The 20,721-nt window shown below is 43.6% G+C and overlaps 1 protein-coding gene across 11 annotated transcripts in view; it reads left to right on the top strand.

The window, feature by feature from the left end:
- The window catches only part of afdna (afadin, adherens junction formation factor a), a 112,514-nt gene that overhangs the window by 32,238 nt on the left and 59,555 nt on the right, over nt 1–20,721 (top strand). For 9 of the 11 annotated variants that reach the window (XM_080024513.1, XM_080024517.1, XM_080024516.1 and 6 more), the window contains exons 2-8: nt 10,033–10,228; nt 10,478–10,590; nt 11,719–11,876; nt 12,675–12,835; nt 14,648–14,805; nt 16,744–16,828; nt 19,277–19,417. In XM_080024513.1, the coding sequence (XP_079880639.1) occupies nt 10,033–10,228; nt 10,478–10,590; nt 11,719–11,876; nt 12,675–12,835; nt 14,648–14,805; nt 16,744–16,828; nt 19,277–19,417 (1,012 nt within the window). The remainder of the gene's footprint in view (nt 1–10,032; nt 10,229–10,477; nt 10,591–11,718; nt 11,877–12,674; nt 12,836–14,647; nt 14,806–16,743; nt 16,829–19,276; nt 19,418–20,721) is intronic. The other 2 variants (XM_080024510.1, XM_080024512.1) reach the window with 1 other exon arrangement.

Raw genomic sequence — 20,721 nt, 5'->3', positions numbered from 1 at the left:
CCTTAGATTGCTTTGCCCAGCTGGGCCAAGGTCTCCAAGGTAACTGTTGCCAGGGGTGGCGCAAACTTGACAACAGCAGCCCACAGTCACCCACATTCCAGCAGTAAATCACAACACAGACATTGGTCACACATTTCCCTGGGTTGTGTGTGTGTGTGTGTGTGTGTGTGTGTGTGTGTGTGTGTGTGTGTGTGTGTGTGTGTGTGTGTGTGTGTGTGTGTGTGTGTGTGTGTGTGTGTGTGTGTGTGTGTGTGTGTGTGTCAGTCATTATCAGCTCCACCCGTGTCTGTGGAAACTCCTGCGCTCACTCTTTCCACTCGACTCTTTTTGCCTCTCTCTATCAGACAACTAGGGATTTGGGATTACGGAGAGGGAGCGGGGGTTGGAAGGGTGCACAAGTGTCTAATTTTGCATTAAATGGATCTCTTTGTTCTCTGCCGGCGTCACCAGTTGTTCCCTTTATCGACTCTCGCAACGCCCCCACCATCATTTCTGCTTCTGAGCAGTTATTCTGCGGCAGAATGGGAACTCAGGTGCTGCACTTCTGAAAATAGTGAAATGTGAAATGCTTGCTAAATTGAAATATTTTCTGCAAACAACATGCCCTGTTAACATAGCGGAATGTGCTGCCACAGGACCAGGAGCGAGCCGAACCAGAACGCCTGTTCCTCAGCAGGAGCAACATAGATCTGTCTTTTGGAATGACTATTACTTTATTTAAGTTTTTTCTGAAAACCCCACCCCCAGGATTAATACATTGTTAGATTATCTTATTCTATTTTATCCTTTTCAGTATAATGCTGACAGGGTCCACTGAACATTAGATTAACACTATTGACTGGATGAACACCAGGGCCGCTGCTGCGTTTGTGTTTTGCATGTGTCTGTAGAGTGCTGCGCTAAGCGTTGCCGTTGTCGTCAACAAGGGCCCCATGCAGTATAGGATTTCTGTCGTGTTGGGTGCATGGAGGCTGTGGGAAACGAGGGCGAGGGTACAGTACGTGTGGGCGTGGGAGTTCTTTCTCTCCTTGAATGTGTCCCTCTTTTACCCTCTTTTATTTCTCTTTCTCATAGGCCAGCACCTATTCTATGTATGTGTTCATACTGTGAAGACAATCCACCAATCACGCTTTCACATGCATAAATGTGCACGACATTCAGACACACACACACACACACACACTGTAACAGCAGTGCGGTGAGACAAACAGCTGAGCTAGCCGCTAATATGATTAACTGGTCTTTTTGTTCTAATCACAGATCACGTCCACACAAAGATGAATGGCTTCTTCTACGCTCAGAGAAGTTCCCTACACCTCCCCGGCCTCAGTAAATAAAAAAACTCTGAAACGCTGCTGTTGTATTAGCGGGCGGAGACTTTGCTTTGGACTTATAAAATACAGGAGTCCTCCAGGAGTTCACGCATAGCCGCTCTTTAAAGTATGGGTTTGGTTATGGAAAAATAGAGTTGTAGTGGGGAAATTGTGTTCAGAAGGACTTCATTTACTGTTGTTTTGGCCTTTTGTGTGTGACAATGTGACAGACTCGTCTGAGTTTTTCATGGAGGCTATAAGGTGCTTTAAGTTCCCTGGCAGATACACAGGTGCTGAGAACCATGCTTGCATATGAGACAGATCTGTTATCTATTTGAAGGATGTCTTGTGACTTTTCCTTTGGGCACAAACTCCCCTTTGGGAAAGAAACAAGGTAACTCTGTCTGGGCATGTTGCCTCAAACGTTCTTCAGAGCATTTAAAGTATGTCTCTTGAAAGAGGCAATTTGCCACAAGCAAACAAAACACAATAACCCGATGAAACTGAAAGATGGAAATGTTTTTAAATCCTCAGAGCTGCGTGGCTCTGGTGAAGTGACACGTGGTCCAAGCTGTTTTTTCCTGCCTGCCTTACCTAGTCGGCTCACAGTCAATGACAAGTCAACTCCCAATGCCAACCCACCTGATGGGAACAGAGAGGACGTAGGAGCAGGAAGTGTGGGATCTTCCTTAGGTGATTGCACAGGTCACATGATACTTCAGCATCTGCTTATGAATTCAAATTCAAAATGCTTACTAATCCAATTGAGACACACTTGCTCTGTCTCTCGCTCTCTCTCTTTAGCAGACAGCACGGCTCAGACATAGCATTAACAATGCCTTTGTGAGACCAAATAAACACATACAACTAAACACACGCACACACAAGCACGCCACAGCAGTGTCAACAAAATGTTGCGGCGAGGCATGTTATTTAGGGGTGTGTGTGTGTGTGTGTGTGTGTGTGTGTGTGTGTGTGTGTGTGTGTGTGTGTGTGTGTGTGTGTGTGTGTGTTCTCCAGTCCTTGTTCTAAAGGAAAGTTGATGATTGGGCAGAAAAATGGCATCAAGCATAGAAGAGGAACACACACACAGTGCAGCAGCTTATTATCTTTTGTGTTTCTCTCTCCTGCAGTCACAATTGCTAAAATGCAGAAAACAGAGTGCTAGCTGCTGCTTCTGTTTGGTTGCCTTCGCTGTGGTATCTGTATGGTAGTTCATAGTTAAACATTAATCAAACTACAGCCCAAGCAGGGTTCTCCTAACGAAGGGTACGAGAGACGGAGGGAGGGGGAGGGGGAGGAAGAGAGGGGGAGAGGGAGAGAGGGAGAGGCTGATCAAGATAAGAAGCATTTTTCCCTTCGTACTTGTTAGTCTGGAGCTGCCCTACAGATCTACTGTATGTGCCTGGCTGATTTACATGTCTGACCATTACCTCATCAGGTGTATATATGCGGGTATATACAGGTACTCCTCACTTAACGTCAGAGTTGCGTTCCTAGGACCAGGTCATTATGCGCATTGGTCGATAAGTGAGGACCTGCGTTACTTCACGGTAAGGGGGGGTGGCGATTGTGAACGCTAGTGTAGTGAATACTGACAGACTGCGGGAACGAGGCTGAGACTGAGAACGGTGATGAGATGTGTATATAGTATACAGTATATTGTGTATATAGTATATAAAGGGTGATGCGCGATGAGATGCTTGCCGCTGAGACGCTGCGGTATTGTACGCAGCATACAGCGTAATACTGACTGGTCAGAGAGCTATTCAGCCAGCCTTAACTATTAACTATTATTGATGGACTTTGTTGTCATGGATATTTTTTCGTGGACACATAGCTTGGTGAGCAAGAGGGCAACGAAAAGGCACCTTAGAGTTGGAACATTTAAACTGCTTACTTTTTGCCCAAGGGCATTTCCTCCTATCATGGAAAGCCTTCACAAAATGCGTTAAAATTGACTTATTTTCTATGACCGTCGTCTGTTCGCGATAAAGTTTCCTCGTCTCACACACACACACACACACACACACATACATACACACACACGCATACATACATACATACATACATACATACATACATACATACATACATACAAATACACTCGGGCTGCAGAACAAAATTTTAATATAATTTGAATATATATATATATATATATATATATATATAAACACTATTCGAATGCTGAAATTGCCATTTGATTGCGTAGTTTTATTTATTTATAAATAATTGATTATAAATGTTTGGCTAACGTTAGTGAACCAGTTCATATGTGATGAGCAATAAAGTTCACTATAAGTTCATCCAGTTTGTTGCACACTGAACGGACATTAGAGAGATTTTCCCAGTAACGGTGTGCAAAGTCTGCGTCGGTGGAGACGCACGAGCGCGCCGCTGCATATCCCTCTCCTCCGGCGTTTCACTGTCTGTCCAGTAATACCACTGATATGGCGATGAAAGTGGGAAATAAATCCACAGGGGTTGTAACCATGATGTTCACAAGCTCTTCCTTGGTGAAAGAGCTCCGGGTACTGTGACAAAATACTGTTTAGGGAAGAAAAAATAAATAAAAACAAAGATTTCCTCCACAAGCTTGAGCTGAGATACAGGGTTTCAAGTCACCTGGCCATCACGCCAGAGTTGCACAGTCCTCTAGTGTGGGGTTTCCCAACCACCTGGCCGCAGACTGTGCTTGGCTGCGGGGCTTTTGCCGTTGCACCATGAGAACGAGGGCGGGAATTTTTTCAGAAGTGAACTGCTCCGCAACAGAGCAGCAGCCGGAAACCGGGTAAATTAAATACATCAAGAATTTTTATTTGCTTTGTTTGGTGAAGAGATCACTCTAATCGGAACTGAGGAACCATGCATAACCACACGGCTGACTGAAGCCTTTTGGCACTTAATTTTTATAGACTAACATAGTGGGGTGGGATAAATTACATAAAATGGAAGATTTGATGTTTATGTTTGATGCGGTCAACCTCAAAGTTTAACTGGGATGCTGCATGTGTTAGTGTGTGTGTGTGTGTGCGCACACACACACAGACACACACACACACACACACACACACACACACACACACACACACACACACACACACACCCACCCACCCCTCGGGATAATCTTATGTACACATGGCCCCAATGACTTCCCCTTGGCACGTAGCAGCATAGTGAATAAATGCTTCATTAATCTTTGTGTGTGTGTGTGTGTGTGTGTGTGTGTGTCGGAGTAGGCTGGTGTAGCATTGCTAAGAATGATGCAATGGCTCTCTTATTGTCACACCACAGCACCATATTCTGACATGCTTCACTTCTTGGCTGCCAGCCAATGGCAGCTCTCCCTTAGCACTACGTACACTTGTGTGTACGTAGTGAGAGGAGAACACACTTGTGCCCAGTATATAGCAAAGTCACACAGAGCAATGTGCGGATTGTGTTGACTAGGAGTCGACCGATATGTTTTTTTTTTCAGGGCCGATTAAGGTTAGTAATCAAGAATAGCAAGAAAACGTATATTTTGAAAAATAAAGTGTAGGGAGCTTCTAGCTCCATTTCTTGTAAACGGAACTGAATTTTTAAATACAGGTACTCCTCACTTTACGACAGAGTTCCGTTCCTACAACCAGGTCGTTAAGCAAATAATAAGCGAGGACCCGCGTTATTTCACAGTAAGGGGGCATGACGATGGCGAACGCTAGTGTAGTGAATACTGACAGACTGGGAACGAGACAGACTGAGACTGAGAATGAGGATGAGATGCATACAGTGTCTTTAATGTATATAGTGTAAGTAGTGCATATAGTATATATAGTGTGTACAGTATATATAAGTGTGATGTGTGATGAAATGCTTGACGCTGAGATGCTGCCACGCCGCGGTATCGTACGCAGCACACCGACAGAATACCGACTGGTCAGAGAGCTGGTCGTTAAACAGGTAGATCGTTACGTGAGGAGTACCTGTAGATAAAAATAATAAACTAAATAGATCCCCAAAACAGGTACATTTTACTGTTTACAGATAATGTTTATCAGTCCCCCCCCGTAAAAATAAATAAATAAAGTAAAAATCGATAAAAGTAAAACTTAAATTCAAAATTGAACCCTTCTCTCCAAGTCCCTGTCCCCAATAACCCCTCAGTACTCCCAATTCAACAGCACCAAGTTATGGTGCAGAAAGCACAGTTGTTCCGCATAATCGCCTGTGAGACGGCTCCTGTTTCTCATAGATTGCTGCGCCTTCACTAAATACACGCTCACCTGGCACGTAGGAGGCTGCTGAGCGGAGACATTTTCTGGCTTGTGAAGCAAGTAACTTGAAGCGCACTCCATTCTGTCTCCACCGTTGCACCGGACCCCTCTTTAGCCTGTCAATCACTGGCTCCTTGAGGTGGAGATGTAGCTCATCATCCAGGCAGGCTTTGGCTAACGGGCAGAGAACGGAACGTCTCATCAATGCGGTTAGATGTCGGTCCATGGCCTTTTTGGGTTTCTCTTTCTCATTGCTTCCTTGTGCAGCTTGACCTTCCTGTTGTACATCCTCTTTCAGCCATTCTTTGGCCTTGTTCAATGTAGCCTTAGAGGGGATTGAGAATGCATGGTTCTTAGAAGGGGGATCTAAGACTTTCCAGCACCACGTTTTTTTTTGTTTTTTTTCCTTTTTTTTCAAGTTTTGAGAAACGTTTGGACTCAAACTCTCTGTCATAACTTCCCTGAGCGTTCTGATGCCTTGTGTCGATGGCCCTTCATCATCTTGAAGTACCATCAGTACTGTCAGACAGGGAGTGATGCATGACGCTGACGAATTGTAACGGCTCGCTTCTAGTGCCACTTCTTCTATTGGGGTGAGCGTTTGGACAAAATTGGAAACAAACGTGGCACTGGCTAGCAGTAGGAAATGTAAATCCTCTGTGTTTGCCTGAGTAGATGCTAAGAGCACGCGTGTGCTCAAACATTCTTTGCAACATGCGGAGCGTTGAGCTCCACCTTGTTGCGGTGGCCTAGGTTCGGTTGTGTTGTGGCAGTTCAAGGTCCTTCTAAATGTTGAGTTGTAAAGAGTGCGCAGTGCAGCTGAGGTCTGGCAGTTCAGCGAGCCTCATTCCTTGCCCCATACAGTATTTGCGCCACTGTCTCGAAGCGCAAGCGCTACACGGTCCAATCCTCAGGCCTGCTGAGGAACGCTGCAGTATGGGACCCATGCAACGCCCTTGTGTTTAAACCCACCGGCTTTCTGGTCCATTCACTGTCAATAAAGTGGCATGTGAGGCTCATCAGTGGCTGTTGTCCCAGACCAGCAGTCTGTAGTGAAAAAGAGTGAGCCGCCAGCTTTCCCTGGTTGGATCAGGGCTTTCATCTTATCTTCAGAATATTTTTTGGCATTTCTGTGTGATAATACTTTTCACTTTTCACTGAGTATCTCGGTTCAACTGCAGCCATGAGTTGCTTGAAGGCAGCATCAGACACCACTGTGAAAGGTTGGTTGTCAGTAACTATCATCTCTGTGATTAGCATTTCAAAACGTTTTGATTTTTGTCCACTTTCTTTGTCTCTGAAACATTTCCTGTATTATAGACTGAAACAGAGTCATTGCCTTCTGCTGAAATTCAGTTTCTTGTTTCTTCTGTGCTGTATCGTTGCACTGTGATGAATCCTAAGATGAGACCAAAGGTTTGAAGTATTTTTTACTCCCATAATGTCATTTGCTTTGCATGTATTGCACACTGCCTTCCCTGGTTAAGTGTAATACTCCGATACTGCACTTCTTGGCCTTTTCTGTGGTGCATCCATCTGTAATGAAAGGGGGTTTCGAAAGAGAAATTAAGAGGGGAAAAACACTAAAATATGCAAAAAAATTTACAGCGCAAATGTTTCACTTTTTACAGCAGAAAAGCCTTGGAAAGTCGGTGTAAGTTGGTTTCAATTCTATGAATGTTATGTAATGTTATGATAACAGGGAACCCGTCATTCATAACAATGTCATTATTGGCAGAGTGTTTCTGCTATTGCATCATGCTTACAGAGTATAACCAGCCTTGGTAAGTGATGTGCAAGAAATAATGTTGTCAAGGTTTTTGCTAGCCAGCTGGCTCAGTTAACGTTCAACAAATAAACTTGCTAACGTTACAGTAGCTAACGCATTCAAGTAAAATTAGGTAATTAGTTATGAGAGTCAGTGTTAGCTATTGGTATTGAATAACACTCACCTTCGTGTAACTTGCTAGCTAGCCTGTTTAGTAAAGTTAACGGAAAAAGTTATGTTACCTTTGCTAAACCTCCTAATGTTAGGTAGCTAGCTCCCATCATTACCATCATCAACTATAACATGTATAAAAATAAAACTCATATGGGCAAGTAATGGGTTAGCTAGTTGCATTAGTACTAACGTTACACAAAAATATCACTGCATAAATAAACTCAACGAACGATAGCGTTAGCTATCTTTTACTGCAACAAAGTCCATTATGCGGGCACTCGGGCTAAAGAGATAAGTGACTGATTTAAAAGCCATTGCTTTCATCTCTGTTGAAAGAAATCCCTTATCACTTTTGCCCTGTATTGCACAGGGCGTCCTGTAAAATCCCTTTTTTTCTGCTAGTAGGCTATATCTAAACATTACAAGTTAAGGCATTTTCAACGGAGTAACATTAGCACTACAAAAAAAATATAACTGGATATTCAGTCATAAATAGATCATAAAGATTGTGATGTTGAGCTGAGCTGTCGAGTAACCACTGGTGATCGGGTCTCACTTCCCCTCTACAGGCCCTTGCAGAGACTTTATGAGGGGCAGGTGCTGAAAAAATAAAAAATTCACATGGAGCTTCGGTTCTAGGCCTTTTGCCGCTCTGGGCAAACAGAGAAGCACAGCGGAGCCACTGCGCGCACATGGCAGCTGTGCCGAGGTTCATGAGGAGTTCCTCATGAATATATCTTGCCCAGACAGTCTGGGCAAGATATATTCATGAGGAACTGGGAGGAATGGGGAGACTGTTTTTGCCACATTACATCATGTTCTATCTGCGTGCCCCCCGTGCGCATGCGTATAAAATCATATATCTTTCTTCCGATTTGAATTTTGTACAGTCGCCCAAGCCTAACCCTTACCTTTGAACAAACAGCCTCTCTTCTCAGCCATGCATCTCTCTCTGTGTTCCTCTTTCCCACGTTTCTCCCACAAATATGGAATACGGCGTTGATTGGCTATTTACTCATGACGTACATATACTAATCCGATAATGCCGCGTGCGCGACATTGAGCCAGACTACAAGCATAACAAAATAAATCCAGTCCCATTTTGTCACTTTCCCCACTTGATTTTCTGTCTGCATTTTGGACACAACTTCCTCCGTTGTCTGCAGCTTCTCTGACTCCATGCCTCTGTTCCCGCTATGAGCTGGGAGTGGAATGGGAGTTAGCTGAGTGCCCAAAGCTATAAAAGTGCCGTCAGACTCAATGTTTTGACACAAACAAGTTCCAATTGTTTGAGTATATATTGGTTTGCTAGCTCAGCTTGCTTGGCCAAACAGAACGATGCCAAGAAATACTGGAGATTGTTGATCACTTGGCCCAATATTTACTGCATTATCCAGCGTAGACAATACACACCTTGTCTTCTGAAATCTTTGTCACTTGTTTGTCTCTGTGTTGAATGTATGAATGTGTGTCCATGTGTCTATGGATGTGTTCTGTGAGATCAGATCAGCGTTGTTGATAGGGAGTGTGTCCATTGGGAGGTAACAGTCTGTTCACCCCTCGTCAGAACCACATAAAGATGCACAACCCTGCTTTCTCTCTCTTTCCATGTATCTCGTCAATATTTGTACAATGTCGTCTCGTCTTGTGGACCAGATATGGATGTTTTGAAAACACGAGACACTGTCACGCTCTCTACGGCGTGCGTGCGCACGTAATAATGATACGTGCAGAATTGATCTAGAAGTAGCACAAGTCTCCAAGCATCCAGGCCGAACTTTTTCAAATGCCACGGACGCTCTCTGCTAATCTGCGCGGCACTATCGCTCAGAGCGTCACGTCGGCGTCTCCCACGACACAAGCAGACACTGCTCGGTTGAACCATCAATTCATGGCCACGCACGACAGATTTGAACGTCCACGATGATTAGTGTCCAACCAGGAAATCACCATTTTTATCTCTGTGAGGGCCACTTCCAATTTTTATAATCTTTTTGCATTTTTGAGCCAATTCCTGTATTTTTATGGTGCGGTGCTCCCTGCCACACTGCAAAAAATTCCAAACTCATGCTCTGCATTTCTGACGGATAATGGATTCCAACAGTAAAGGTAAAAAATGTGTTAACTTTGGCTATTAACGGCAACATAATTCTCTAAAGCAGCTCACCACGAACCAAATTGATCAAACCAATTTCTTGAGTCTTGTTCTGGCTTTTGGCGACCGTGCGATTGCAGCATTTGTCTATTTAATTTGACAGTATTGCAATTATTCTAACAACATGAATCGTTATACTTTCTTTCTCTTTATACTTATACCTTTGCTTGGTGAAAATCTGCTGTTTATTATTGTATACCAGTTTGTAATGGGACGTTTCAGGCCACGCCCCCTTTTTACTTTGTAGGAAAACTGAGGAGGAGAAATGGGCTGGAGTCCTTGAAACGTAAGCGTCATCGTATAACAGAAAAGGGACGACTCATCCACTAATTACCTCTTCCTTTCTCCCGCTCTGTTGTGCTTCAGGACCTGGAGTTTCACGGCGTGATGCGCTTCTACTTCCAGGACCGCGTGGCGGGGAACTTTGCCACGAAGTGCATCCGCGTGTCGAGCACGGCCACCACCCAGGACGTCATCGAGACGCTGGCCGAGAAGTTCCGGCCCGACATGAGGATGCTCTCCTCCCCAAAATACTCCCTGTACGAGGTCCACGTTAGTGGGGGTGAGTCCATCTTGGCGTGTTCTTGGCAGGCATGGGTGATGACTCAATGAAGCTAGAATTTATTGTCATTCAGCGCCATCGTATTGTGATTAAATTAAAAGAAAAAGTGTGTGTGTGTGTGTGTGTGTGTGTGTGTGTGTGTGTGTGTGTGTGTGTGTGTGTGTGTGTGTGTGTGTGTGTGTGTGTGTGTGTGTGTGTGTGTGTGTGTGTGTGTGTGTGTGTGTAACGGCGTCTCTCCCTCTGTGTTAGAAGAGCGCAAGCTGGACCTGGATGAGAAGCCTTTGGTGGTACAGCTCAACTGGAACAAGGACGACAGGGAAGGACGTTTTGTCCTCAAGAACGAAAACGACATCCTGCCCAAGGTACACACAAGTAGGGCTGTACCCGACTCCGAATTTTGTCAGTTGAATCGGATTCGGCTTTTCAATGACAATATTCGACGACTCGATGGCAGGGGGCGGCTGGCTTGGCTCTTCCTATAGGCGAGATAGGTGGCCGCCTAGGGCGCCATCCCTAGAAGAGGGGGAGCGATCGGGGCGCATTTTGCACACCTGTCTCCCTCTCTGACCATACGACGATGCGCCCGGCAGCGATGAGGCGCCTGCGATTCGCGCGCCGAAACAGTGTGTTTTTATTTTTGATGTAGGTTATTTGATTTTATGTCTCCTTATAGAACGAAAGTGCATAATGGGGACATTTTCTCTATGACACTCTCCCCAATCACCCCCTCTCCATGCGTAATGCGCAGAAAATAATCTGAACGAGTCAACGTTCAGATTATTAATAAAAACGGTGCCCCGCCCCCACGCCGTTTTTATTTTATTTTATTTGGTGGAATGGGGGCAATCGGGGCGCACGGAGAGCCATGTTTGATTCACACACATATAAAAATATATTAATATTATATTAACTTATTTATTATTCCCCATTGTTATCTCTGTGCATTTTCTGAGCTTCTATCTGTTTTATCCTGTTATTGTAATGCACACTAACTGACTAAAAAAAAAAGATCTTGAAGAATCACAATCTGACGGGGTTTCCAACTGATGATTCGACTTGTCGACTTTCAGGGGGCAGCCCTGCACACAAGCAGTCTAGAACAAGTCTAGACTGTCTGTCTGTCTGTCTGTCTGTCAGGTTCTGTCTAACCATTTATTTAAGGCTGTGTGTGAGTGTTTTTAGTTGGTTTGAATGCTGCTTCTTATTTCGAGGGCTTCCAGTTTTTCTCCTTCACGCTTGTCCCCTCTATATAGGTGTGCGAAGAACTGTGTTTTTTCTGCGATATGTTTCTATAACTTTTCAGACTTTTACCCAATAGCTTTGTTTTATTGTTGAGCTTTATATGCACTTGACATCATACTCGGCAATAAGACCGGACCTTATATGCTCCGTCTCTCTCTATCCCTCCCTCTCCTCTCCTCTCCGTTACTCCTCCTGCCATCTTCTCATCTCTAAATTTCTCTTTCTCCCTCTGACCCTCCGTCCAACAGAAGACACAGAGCAACGGTCCAGAGAAAGAGAAGGACGGCGTCATCCAGAATTTCAAGCGCACCCTGTCCAAGAAAGAGAAGAAGAAGGAGAAGAAGAGAGAGAAGGAGTTTGCCCGCATCCCCGACGGGGATGAGCAGACGCTCAGCAGGGAGGATGGGTACGCAACGTGAACAGAAAAACATGAAGGATCGTCCATCTTTTTTTCTCCTGTCCATGCATCTCTTCTGTCCTCAGAGAGAAGTTAGCTGGAAGCAACATGGCACATTTGTACAGCATTTGTCTGTGTGTCGAACCTTCCCTCGATATAAGTCCGTATACTGCCACTGGTAGCTAGATGATCATGACTTGAATTATATATTCGTCAGAAGTACCAAAACAACTCCTTAGTACAATGTATACTGTCAATAAAATACCATTTTCATGGTGCGCTAAGTCACTGTTTAAGGGATACTTATTTTTGGGATTTCAGGCAAGAAGGTCTATGCCAATTTTATCCCTGTGTGTCCCATCGCAATTGAAACAGCTCATTTCACAGGCACTAGGCTAGTTGATTCCCCTGCCGCCTTGCATTGAGCTAACAAAGATAGCATGCATCCCCTCAATACTCACACGCAGGGATACAACTGGTACTGCCTCGTCTGAATTTGGGTAATAGAGACAAAAAGCTGATTTCCCCAAAAAAACTCAAGTATCTCTTTAAAAAGTAAGTAACTAAAATTTTCCCTTTATAGATTATCGACAGATTAAATTGTAAACTTGTTCCTTTTTGTCATTCTTGCATGCTCTGTTTTGCTTTTTCAGGATTGTGAGTTTTCCTTTTAGAAGGAAGATTTTATTATTTTGTCCGGTCCAGTTCTTAAGTAAAAAAAACAACAACCCAAAAACAGTTCATACATTCTAATAACAAACTTATTAAAACTTATAAAATCATCTTCACTGCCCTCAACCCCTGCAGAGAGAACAGCCGGCTGGCAGCGGAGGTGTACAAGGACATGCCCGAGACGAGCTTCACACGGACGATCTCCAACCCAGAGGTGGTGATGAAGAGGCGGAGGCAGCAGAAGCTGGAGAAGCGCATGCAGGAGTTCAGGAGCAGCGATGGAAGGCCCGATTCTGGTAGTGTGTGTGTGTGTGTGTGTGTGTGTGTGTGTGTGTGTGTGTGTGTGTGTGTGTGTGTGTGTGTGTGTGTGTGTGTGTGTGTGTGTGTGTGTGTGTTTCTGAAATCAACCAGACAACCGCTTTGCTCCATTATTTCAATTGCTTTTTATTGACTGTGAACAAAGCTCCTGATGGAGACGACTGAGTGTCTACTCGATTTGAATAAGCAACAAGATGCTTTGAAGTTTTGATTGAGTGAGAATGGGCGAGAGCGAGAAAGTCTTTGTCTCAGAAACTGGAAATAATTACAGACGATGAAGTTGATGTGGGAAAAAAAGGTCAGGGCATTTAGCATAATATATATAGACTTTGACCGATTTACATGTTGCATTCCACCAAAATAAATCATTTTGACAGAAGTTAATTGTTTTTGTGGTTCACAAAAGACATCATTGTGAGAGAATTAGGCGAAATAGTTTTTTGGGATCCGCAGTTTGTATTGTTCTGCAAAAATAAATCATTTTGACAGAATTAATTAAATTTCTTAAGTCAACAGAGCCAACAGACCTCACTCACTCGCACATTATACCAACGGAATCAAATGAGTCGTAAAATTGAACAAAAATTGGGCCGGACCTTTTGTCAGTACTTCATTGTAGTTATGGAGTTGAATTTATATGTGAAAAAGATTGGTTTAAAAAATAATTGCAATATAAAAGTGGTTTTGAAATAGTCCGTTTGTGTCAACTTCTCTAGCTAGCTTGTTAAATCCAGCAGCACACCATTTCAGTATGACTGAAATGGTCTCGTTCCAGCAGCCAGATACAGCTCAGCTCAGAAATAAGATTCTGTCAAACTAGGACAAATGGTGACTTCAGCGTGACCAAATCACCCTACCAGACTGCCGACAGACCTCAAAATACAGCCTTAGCCACCTTACCCATGCGGTAGGTACCGACCAGCCACACACCCTTTTCACTGTGTGTGTTTGTGACGGTCAGGGCAGGTCGCGGTTAGACAATGACGTAATTTCTGCAGGAAGCCTGTTAAAAAAAACCCCCCACAAAAACACCCAAACAAAGGCAAAACTGGATCCACACCATTTATGTAACTGTGTTGGAAATCCCTTTCACCCACACTGGCATTGGGCATTTTTTCCTCCCGAAGCTTCTCCTCCCACAGACTGACTCGCCTGTGGGATTTACCAAGGTGATAATTAACTGGGGTTGACGTAAGACACATTCTTAGATTTTCCCTCTTTCAACAAACTTCAGATCTCAAAAAGATTTTTTCACTGTTTTTCAAGGGTGGGTGGGTGGGTGTGTAGGTGTGTGTGTGACCCGCTTCTAGCGAACCGACTCATGAGCCAGGGTACAGACAAATTGGAAAATAAATGTAAAAAAAACAATACTAGTAGGCGATAGGGATGCCACAGTGAGGAATTTTTCCCACCGGTTAAAAAAACTCATGACAACACCGGTAACACGGACGTGTTACCGGTGGAGGGGTACTATAAGTATTCCTAAGTATTTATAACACCATTAGTATTTTACAAATCTGAATTTTTTTCATTTGATAAACATCGGCGCTGATATGCGACAACTAACTAAATGGGTTTAATTCCTATATATAAAAAAAAGAAAAGCCAAACGACGATGGGGGCGGTGGGCAAGTGATGTCATCGGTGTGTGCTCGAACACAGTGTAACACCGGTAACCGCCGCAACCCTAGTAGGCGATATTTGGTGTTTGGTCCAGTCTATCCTGGAATCTTCATATTGGGCACATTTCTCACGTATCCCTCTCCCTGTGCCCACACCCCTCCTCTCAGGGGGTACGCTGAGGATCTACGCCGACAGCCTGAAGCCAAACATCCCCTACAAGACCATCCTGCTGTCCACCACCGACATGGCCGACTTCGCCGTGGTGGAGGCCCTGGAGAAATACGGCCTGGAGAAGGAGAACCCGCGCGAGTACTGCATCGCCAGGGTAATCCAGCCAAATTAAAAGATGAATAGAAATGATTGTTGCCATAATCTATGATTTCACACTAATCTACAAAGACTCCAGCTGAGGTTCCATCACATTGAGCTATTTGACATTGTTATTCCAGCGAAAACTCTACTAAGTTGTGTATGATGATAAAAACACTGCGCAGCGACCTTGAAAAATTAATCCACGCCCTAATTTTATCATGACTAGACGACTGTAACTCCCTCCCTTCTGGCAACAATCAAAAGTCACTCTCTCGCCTCCAAATAGTTCAGAACGCAGCAGCTCAGCTTCTTACCGGTTCCAAAAGACGGCATCACATCACCCCGATCCTGGCTTCTCTCCATTGGCTCCCTGTTCGGTTCAGAATGGATTTTAAGAGTTTACTGATCACTTTTAAAGCACGTCTGGGTCTGACTCCAAGCTACATAAAAAAAATATGTTGACCCCATATGAGCCAGAATGCAGCCTCAGATCCTCAGGCCGGGCCCTCCTGGCTGTTCCAAAGTCTAGACTTAAAACTAAGGGTGACCGTGCCTTTTCTGGCAGGGCCCCTCAGCTTTGGAACGACCTGCCTGAGGAGATACAGCGAGCAGAGTCAGTGACTTCTTTTAAATCACTTCTCAAAACCCATTTTTATAGTACTTTTATGTGATGTCGGCCACTTTCTTTATCTATTTTAGTTTTATTTTTTACTTATTAATTTATCTGTCTGTCTGTGTCTGTCCATCCATCTATCTATTTATTTATTCCATTTTTAATTCTATTTCTTATTATCATATTGAATTTATTTATTTTTGTTGTCTCTATCAGCTTTTTTCAATTTAATGAATGGATTTAATTCCTGTCTATTAATGTTCCTTTGCCTTTTAAATTCATGATCTGAACACTTTCATCTGTCAAAGCTTTGTAAACTGTGTTTTTAAAGGTGCTATATAAATAAAGCTATTATTATTAAAAGCTGATGAAGGATAATCCTCGTTCAAGAGGATCTTTTCACTATGGGTCACACAAAGTGTCGGTCAGGAAAAGGTCCGACGGGCACACAAAAAGGTGACAAATAGTACAGGAGAGTGACAGATTGCACTGTCTGGCCTTTTGAAAGGAATGCAATTCAATTACAATCAGACTGAGTGCTGTCCCAGCTGCTAGAGCTCACGGATGTGCATGCGGTTGCCTACCTGTCAGTCGGGGTATCTCTATCTCAAGGGACATTTGCAGTGAAGGCGTCGCTATGGCCTTGTTCGCCGTCCCATCCCTGCTCTCTGACCCGGAGTCGCCACAACCACTTGTGTCAAACGACAGCTGTTCCCATTGTAGCCGCCCTCTTACAGCCAGCTGGATATTTGTTGTAGAATGAATAAGAGTCTCTTTACCTTACCAGCATAGTTTAAGCATGGTGCTAGATGTCTCTAAGCTAACTATTGGCAGTTTAGTTGAAAGACCAAACTGTTTTAATGGATGGATGTTATGGATTAGATGTGTTGTAGCACTACCTTTTATGTCCGCACTCACACAGATAGCGGTCTCGAGATTTTAGCACACAGCAATAGGCCTTTCAACTCCCAGAGTTTTACTAATGACTATATTTGATCTTAGTTGAATTCTTACCTGGTTCTTTAGGAGAGCGTTATTCTCAGCTGCTCCCCAAAGATCCTCCGTGAAGCAGATCCTCTCAGTGGTTCGGTACAGAGAGTGTTTCCCTGAATTCCTATGAATCCCCATCAACCTCTGGATTATTGCAAAGAGACGCCAGAGAAGTTTGCCATCCTGTTTGTGACAACTTTATTGTGGTGGAAATTCAAGAAATCGGGACTACAAACTTTTTTGTGCTGAGAGTTTTGGGAGACATTCACCTGACTTTTATTTGAATGTATTAAATGTAATTTCTTCAGACTTTCACTTCATTCTGCCTTCCTCCTCTGTCCGATGCAGCAAGATGACAAGGCAGGCAAGGAGGTGATCCTCGACGACACAGAGTGTCCACTACAGATCTTCAGAGACTGGCCGGCTGACAGAGGTAAAATACGCACCATCACACACAACCATATGCACTAACACACAATCGCACAGGCCAATTCGGAAATTGGTCCCTCCCCAGTAGAACTTCACTGCATTAAGAATTGCATAGCTGAATACTATTTAGTACACAAAATTATTATGCGTTTTCAGTTTGTCCAAAACCATATTGTACTTCAACCAGCATGCTTAAAGGGCATGCTACATCTGGTGATCCGGTATGTGCATGACCAAAAATAACATTTTGTTTGCAAAGTAGTGAGATGGAGCTTATATTTGTTTGATGTGTCCTCAATCTTCCTGCATGAGGGGAAGTGGAGTATGCTCCGATGCACACTCTGTAGGAGAGGTCCCCCCCCCCCCCCCACATCTTCAAACACAAACGTCAGCGGAGTGGATGGAGTGAGGGGGCTGAAGGCAATGGAGCTTGGGTTCCTCTCTTCTCCACTGCCCCCTCATGGATTTTTTCTGGTCATTACCACTATTTAAGCTGGCGCTGATTGGATTCAGTTGCACTTTTTTTCCTCCGTCTTCAAAGTGCGCAAACTGCAATCTCCAAGCATTGACAGTGCGGCCAAAAAAGTTATTTTGCAGGCTTTGACGGGTGGCGCTGTGGAGGCTTGTTCCTCATGCATTTTTGTGATACATCTCATATTTAGACTGTGATACCATGCCCTAGAAGTCGAATTGAAAGCGATTTGATAATCTGTGTGTGTGTGTGTGTGTGTGTGTGTGTGTGTGTGTGTGTGTGTGTGTGTGTGTGTGTGTGTGTGTGTGTGTGTGTGTGTGTGTGTGTGTGTGTGTGTGTGTGTGTGTGTGTGTGTAAATATGTGTGTATGTACTGTTTGTATATATATATATATATATATATATATATGTGTGTGTGTGTGTGTGTGGGTGTATGTACTGTATATATATATGTGTGGGTGTATGTATATATGTGTGTATATATGTGTGTGTATATGTATATATGTGTGTGTATATGTATATATATGTGTGTGTGTGTATATATATGTATATATACTGTATAATAAAAAATAAATAAAAAGCCAGACAGAGAATAAATGATTTAATAAAATGAATAAATATTAGGGGTGTCAGGGTTCTCTAAATCCACGATTTGATTTGCATTTTCTATTCTTTTTTTCCCAGCACCGACTGCTATGCCATTGTAAGACTATCGAGGCATGATTTGTAAAGAAAAACACTTCTTTCTTAATAAGGAAGTCCAGTCACATTAAATTATTATAAATGTTATTTTTAGTAGTGGAATAAATCAAAACAAAATATTTAATACAATTTTGTAGAGAAATGCAACGCTTTTTATAACATTTCACTGCATTTATGTGTGACCATATGTATGTGACAAATAATCTCTTGAACCTAAACTTGCTTGGGAGCCGTCAGAGTCGTCTCATTTCCCTTTTCCCTCTCTTCTCCTCCGCCCACTGTGTCAGTGTCCACTCTGTACGTTCTTCTCTAATCAGACTTTTTTCATAATTGTACTCATATCACAGCATCATGTACCGTTTAACATTATTATCTTATCTTTGATATCACAATCCAAACCATATCCATAATATTGACTACTCTTATGGAGTGTGTACCGGTGCGTTCCGCCACTTCTCACAAGCTGCCGGTATCTGCTCTGCCCGCTCAAGTGGACAAATCATTCGACGTATTGTAAAATATATCACATGTTATTGTATCGGGGCACACTTTTTCTTTAAATTGTTAGAACGCACAACCTGCGCTCCGGCTCCAGAGCAGCGGAGCTGCAAAGCTCCGCTGCTCTGGGTGACATGGTTCTACCTCCCCCTCTTTCTTGCTCTCCTTCTTTCTCTGCCTCTGTGCAGTTTCGGCGCTGGTGTGGAAAGGGAGTTGACAGGGCAAAATCAATTACAAGGGCTAGGCAGGCATCCATCCACCCGCCCCTCCTACCGCCGCCGCCCTCTGGTGATCAGATCGCATATCGGAGATCTTGAGTAGCCACGATTGAATTTATGAAAATAGAAGCGATAGCCCAACCCTAGTGACAGCAGAACCGAGACATAACGTGCAGTTCTGCTCCCGAAAGTGGCGGGGACTTGAGGACGAAAGCATCTTCTCGGGGGAGACTGCTTTGATCATGCATGTACATTATTCTTAAAGGACCATACCTGGTACTAAATGAAGTTTTAGCCAGTTTACTTTCATGCAACACATACATTTTACATTAAATAACCCCTGACCATTCTATTTATGATGGCTCACATTTTGAGATTTTTTTCTTATCTCCTGAAATTATCTCCACATATTTTCAGTGGTATGGATCTATAGTCAATGGTGGATATTGCTGGATATTACTACTTCTTCAAATGGAAAGGACAATTTCAATTTGCGTCATGGGTGTTTTCAGCAGAAGTTTTAATTTGCTGTGTGTGTGTTCGTGTGTGTGTGTGTGTCCCAGGAGCTCTGGTGTTCCAGCTAAAGAAGAGGCCTCCTGACTACCAGGGCAGGAAGGGGAGGAAAGTTGAAGACAAGGTCCAGCGGGGAAAGGAGGGTCTGCTCCCCCCCGAGAAACTGCCTTACCTGGTGGAGCTGAGCCCAGGTAGGTGGTTACCCGCTACTGATTTAGCCGATAATTACTGCAAACAGAGGTACAAAGTAAGATGGCAAACACTCAACTTAGAAATGACAGGTGAAGTGGCAGGAAGCGGCCACTAGGTGGATGTGTGGCCCCAGTGTTCAACCACTAGTACCCCTTTTCAACCGAGGCATTTTGAGGGCTTGTCTGGAGCCGGTGCCTTATCTCAATCCAGTTCTTCGCGTTTCGACAGCAAAAGAACCGGCTCTCGTCCAGGAAAACTGGTTCCAGAGTTAATGTTGATATGTTGTTAATGTTGATAATAAAAAAATGTATATGGTGTGTTCATTAGAGCATACAATGCTTGCTATATGCGCGTGCATGAACATGCGTAACAATGTACATGCAGTGACATAATGACGTGGCTCTCGGGCCCGTTTTTCCCGTGGAAAAGCAAGCCTCCTTCCACTTCATCACACGTTCAACTCCCCTGCCCTATTGGTGATGCCGAAACCTCTCAGGATGTAGAGAAGCGGGAATGGTGCCCATCCTCTCCCCCACTTTATGTTTTGGGGGATGGCGCGCATGCTCAGCTTGTCTGTATGTGTGTGTGCGTGCATGGGATTAACATGGGAACATGCTATGCTGCATTAATTTTTTCCTCCTTGCCGCATTCTCACCCTCTTCTGTGTGTGTCTTTCTGTTTTTTTTTTTTTTCTTTTCCTTTGGTACTTTGTTTTCTTTTCCCTCCCTACTTTCTTTACGCCCTCTTATGTATGGTGTGTGTGCCCACTTATGCATGTGTCCTTCCTACCTGCCTGCCTGTCTGCCCAGGGCGAGGGAATCACTATGCCTACTACGCTTATCGACACCATGAAGGTAAAACGTGCACGTGCAACACCTATGTCTTCTGTTTCACTCTTTCTTTTTGGAATGTCTCATTGGAATGTGGCTACAACAACGCATTATGTAATAGTCCCACATTTTGGAATAACTTGCCAAAATGTAATGAATCATTTGACCTTTGTAATGTAATAACACCCACATTTTGCAATAACCATCTTGGATGGCATTTGTAATAAGTACTCGTAGTTGATAACATTTCACTAGCAGGCTAACACAGAAACAATTACAGATGTAATAGGTGATAACGACTATTTCCCTCATCTTTATAATAGTATGTGGTGTTTTTACATAATAAATGTCAAATCTATTTCATTTTGGAAAGTTATTAAAACGTAATGCCTTGTTACAGGAAGATTTGGTCATGAAGCTATGAGAAAAGGTTAAATTGTGAGAAACTATTTCCTCAAACTAAATAAATAAGG

The sequence above is a fragment of the Zeus faber genome (genome assembly GCF_960531495.2).
Source record: "Zeus faber genome assembly, chromosome: 2".
Lineage (NCBI taxonomy): Eukaryota > Metazoa > Chordata > Actinopteri > Zeiformes > Zeidae > Zeus > Zeus faber.
This window is presented reverse-complemented; position numbering and strand designations above follow the sequence as displayed.